Genomic DNA, 3,794 nt, shown 5'->3' with positions numbered 1-3,794 from the left:
CCGGGAGATTGCCGGGCAGAGCGCTGCCACCCTGTTCAGTGTCCCCAGCAGAGCACCCGGCCCGGAAAGGGGAAGGTGGAGGGGCCAGGAGATTCGAGACACAGGCAAGAGGTTCTCCACGGCTCCCTGAGACCCTGCGGGAGGAATTCCCTGTTTTAAGGGGACAAATATTTGCCTCAGCTGCTTTTTACATCCCATTAAATACATCAGGGGAAAAAAAAGCAGCAATATTCAAACCCTAGACTGTCTTCAGTTCACTCCATTGCCAACCTAGCTCATTAGGGGTTCCTTCAGGGTGTTCCCCAAGCAGCTTTCCCAGCTCTCAGCCCCGCTCACGCAGCCAGCCTGCCCGTGTCTGCTTCCCACAGCAGGCAGAGACCTCCGCCAGCCCCCCCGCAGGACAGCACAGCCCTCCTCAGCACAGCTTTCCACTTGTCCGCTTTATACCACCACCAAGAGATGGGAGGAGTGTGCTTTCAAACAAAGACAGCATTTTACAGGAGTTCCCGGAGGCTTTTATTTACAAAGCTGTTTGTCAGGGATTAAAGCTCCTTGGTTTCTATCCCATTCTGTCTTGACTTCTCTAGTCTGTGGAATAAGATGCCGGTGTCGGGTCCAAGCTGTCTCCCTTCAAAGGGACACGGCCTCCCGTTGTAGCGTGGCAGAAATGTCAAATTTGAGAGAGCTCTCTCTTCTGGCTCGACAGCCAGCCTGGAAAGCAGCTTGTCTGCAGTGTGTGGGATCACGGGCTGCAGCAGAGTCCCGTAGACCCGCAGGCATTCCAGCGTGACATGGATGATGGTGTCAAGCCAGAGCTGCTCTGCGGGGTCTTTTCGGTTGAGTTTCCAAGGCCTGTGTCTCTGGAAGAAGCTGTTGGTCTGCCTCACGCACAGGGCAATGCATTCTAAAGCCTTGTAGATCTGGAAACCTTCAAAATAACCAGCCACCTGCAGAGGCAGAGAAGCCACAGACGCCACAAACTCATAGTCCTCAGCACAAGCCCTACCCACAGCTTTTGTCTCCCTGTCATCCAAGATCCTTGGAAAGCAAGACTCGGAGAAGCAAGCATAGGTGTTGCTGGGGTTAATGCTGAGGGCTGTTGATCGGTTCAGAAGCCCCCCGAGCGCATCCACCAGTTCTGAATTCACTACCTTAACAACCTTCTCGTCGTAGTAGTTGCAGTCCCGCCGCCCGGCCTCAGCCGGAAGTACCGAAACCCATCCAACGTGTACCGCCCAATGCAGGCCGAGGGCTCGACCACGTTGCCCAGGCTTTTGGACATCTTCTGCCCGCGGACGGTCCAGTGGGAATGCACCAGGATCCGCTCGGGGGGGGCCAGTCCCGCTGCCATCAGCAGCGCTGGCCAGTAGACAGCGTGAAACTTGAGGATGTCCTTGCCCACAACGTGGTGTGCAGCGGGCCACCACTCCCCGTGCGCCTCAGGGTAGCCCACCGCGCTCAGGTAGTTCACCAGGGCATCCACCCAAACGTAAATGGTTTGTGTGGGGTCACTGGGAACAGGGATACCCCACTGCAGCCGGCTTCGCTCACGCGAGACGGACAAGTCCGGCAAGTCCTCTTCCAGCCAGCGGAGCACGAGCTGGTAGAAAGGGGCAGGGGAAACGGCCTGGGGGTTGTCCCGGAGCCACTTCCACAGCGGATCCCGGAACGAAGAGAGCCTGAACATGTAGTTCTCCTCTTTGGTCCAGTGCACCTGAGAAGGCGAGAGAGAAAAGAATGACGGGCCAAATGCTCTGCAAACAGTTTTACAATTTCCCTGAGGTATTCTCAGCACTACTAACAACCTGGGTGGACGAGTTTAGTTTTCTCCTAGGCGCCATGCTCCTCTTTTCCCCCGCTGAAGCATTAGTCCATCTCGGTTGCTAACTCTGTTAGCCTACCGCCATGTTAAAGTACCGACAGCACTTCTCCTACACATTGCAGTTAATTAAATGACACATTTGTCTAAAGCAGTGAAAGCTTTGTGGGTAGATACAGTGTGAGCGAGCTGTGTGAAGGCACTCGAGATCTATGGCGAGGCCGAGAATTCCGACCTTGTACAGCTAAGTAAGGCTCCAGGATAAGAAAGTAAAGGCTTTGGCATCACGCGGGAGAGTTTCTGTTTCTAGCACTGAACTCAACAACTTCTGACCAAGCCAGAAGGTGCCTCACTCCCCGCACAAGCAGTGAACAGCCCACCACGCCTTGAGCCCAGACACCCTCAGGAAGAATTAGTCCCAGTGGAACGACACTGCTTTGTGATGTCCCTGAATTTGTCTAACTGCAACAGCAGCCTGCAGCAAATAATACCATTGCTTACGTGAACAGAAAATCACACCAAAAGAAATATTCTTCCCTAAACAAATCCTAAACAAGTTACACAAAAATGTTTTGGTTTCCCCCTCCTGCCCCCAAATTCTTTGTTTTTCCATAACCTTTTCCAGTTGCTGGGTTCCAGTTCTCAGCACTCTGTCCAGGCGTAGCGCTGCACAGAGCCAGCGCCCCGTCCTCCATCCAGAACTCTCTTTGACACAACCCAGTGATCCTTGTGGTAACAACGTGGGACACAAAAGCCACTGCAAAGTGGGACCTGCAATAATTTCTTCTGAAACACTGACCAAGTCTGGCGTTGGAGCTCACCTTACATCACCTGCCAAGAGCTGAGCTACCCAGCAGCCAGCCACCCGCAGGAAAGGTGGTGGGCAGGCGAGCACAAAGCCCTTCAGCGTGAAAAGAGGCTGGAAAGAGGCTGTCTCCTACAAACCGGTAAGCTAGAGCCTGGAGCACACAGAGAGGCTGACAAAGCACGGGGTAATTACAACAACCCACAGAGCTGGGGTCTCTGTTCAAGCCTTGCCTGCAAACAGCGACTGGAACATCTGCCCTGCAGAGAAATCTGCGTGCCGTCTCCCCCAGCCTTCAGACAGCTCTGACCTGAGGAGCGCAGGATGATTCAGGAAGCCTCTAGTCCAGGCTCCTGCTCACAGCAGGGTCACCTTCGGGGTTCGAGCAGTTTACTCAGGGCTTTAGCCAGGCACAAAACCTCCGCAGCGGTGGGAGATCCTCGGTCAGGTACCACGCTCCTGGCTGCACCACTGTTCAGCCATCACACCCGACCCCTGGCAGAGGACGTTACACTTTACGCAAGGCCAAAGCCCACGTAACAAGACCGATGAAAAGCGTCCAGAGGCCAAACTGAATTGTCTCACTAAATGGGTCTGAAACTCCGGACACCCAGTAAACACCTCAGCTCTGAACACCTTTATCCTTCCACACAGCCAGCTTCTTTCATCACTGTTTTCAAACACTGCTCCTGGGGCAACAGCCCGTGAAAGCCAGCAGCAGCTGAATCCTTCCCATGGCTCCCAATCCGCATCTGCCAGGGGGACTTTGGCAGCTCTCCCTCGCACAGCCACACGCCAGGACAAACACCGGACAGACATTCTACAGAACAGAGGCGAGTCTCAGCTGGCGTGAGTTACAAAGGGCCACAGGAAGCACTGCACCCCAAACCTGGCCAGCCCAGAGCAGCAGATGAGTGCAGGAGCGGCCGTCCTGGGCCGGTGCTGGGGCCGTTACCTGGTGGCCGGTCTCCAGAGACACCTTGCACAGGCGTCCCTGGGCATCCCTGCGTTCGGCGAGCTGGCTCTCGGGCAGGAAGCTCTCCTCGGCAGTGCAGTACCAGCCTTGGTACGAGCCTTTGTAGAGAGCCCCGCCGTCCTGCAGCGCGCCCCAGAAATGCCGCACGGCTCGCTGGTGGTGGGGCTCGCTGGTGCGCGTGAAATCCGTGAAGG

At 55.4% G+C, this 3,794-nt stretch overlaps 1 protein-coding gene across 1 annotated transcript; it reads right to left on the bottom strand.

Annotated features, from left to right (window-relative positions):
* Positions 1-505: 505 nt before the first annotated feature.
* Positions 506-3,789, bottom strand: MARS2 (methionyl-tRNA synthetase 2, mitochondrial; the record flags this gene model as incomplete). The annotated part of the gene is given in 3 exon segments (XM_010078257.1): positions 506-1,189; positions 1,192-1,714; positions 3,580-3,789. Coding segments are annotated over 3 exon segments (1,380 nt in total), but the record flags the coding sequence as incomplete, so codon positions are not given.
* Positions 3,790-3,794: the final 5 nt, after the last annotated feature.

This window comes from Pterocles gutturalis, unplaced genomic scaffold, assembly GCF_000699245.1.
Source record: "Pterocles gutturalis isolate BGI_N339 unplaced genomic scaffold, ASM69924v1 scaffold42388, whole genome shotgun sequence".
Taxonomy (NCBI): domain Eukaryota; kingdom Metazoa; phylum Chordata; class Aves; order Pterocliformes; family Pteroclidae; genus Pterocles; species Pterocles gutturalis.
This window is presented reverse-complemented; position numbering and strand designations above follow the sequence as displayed.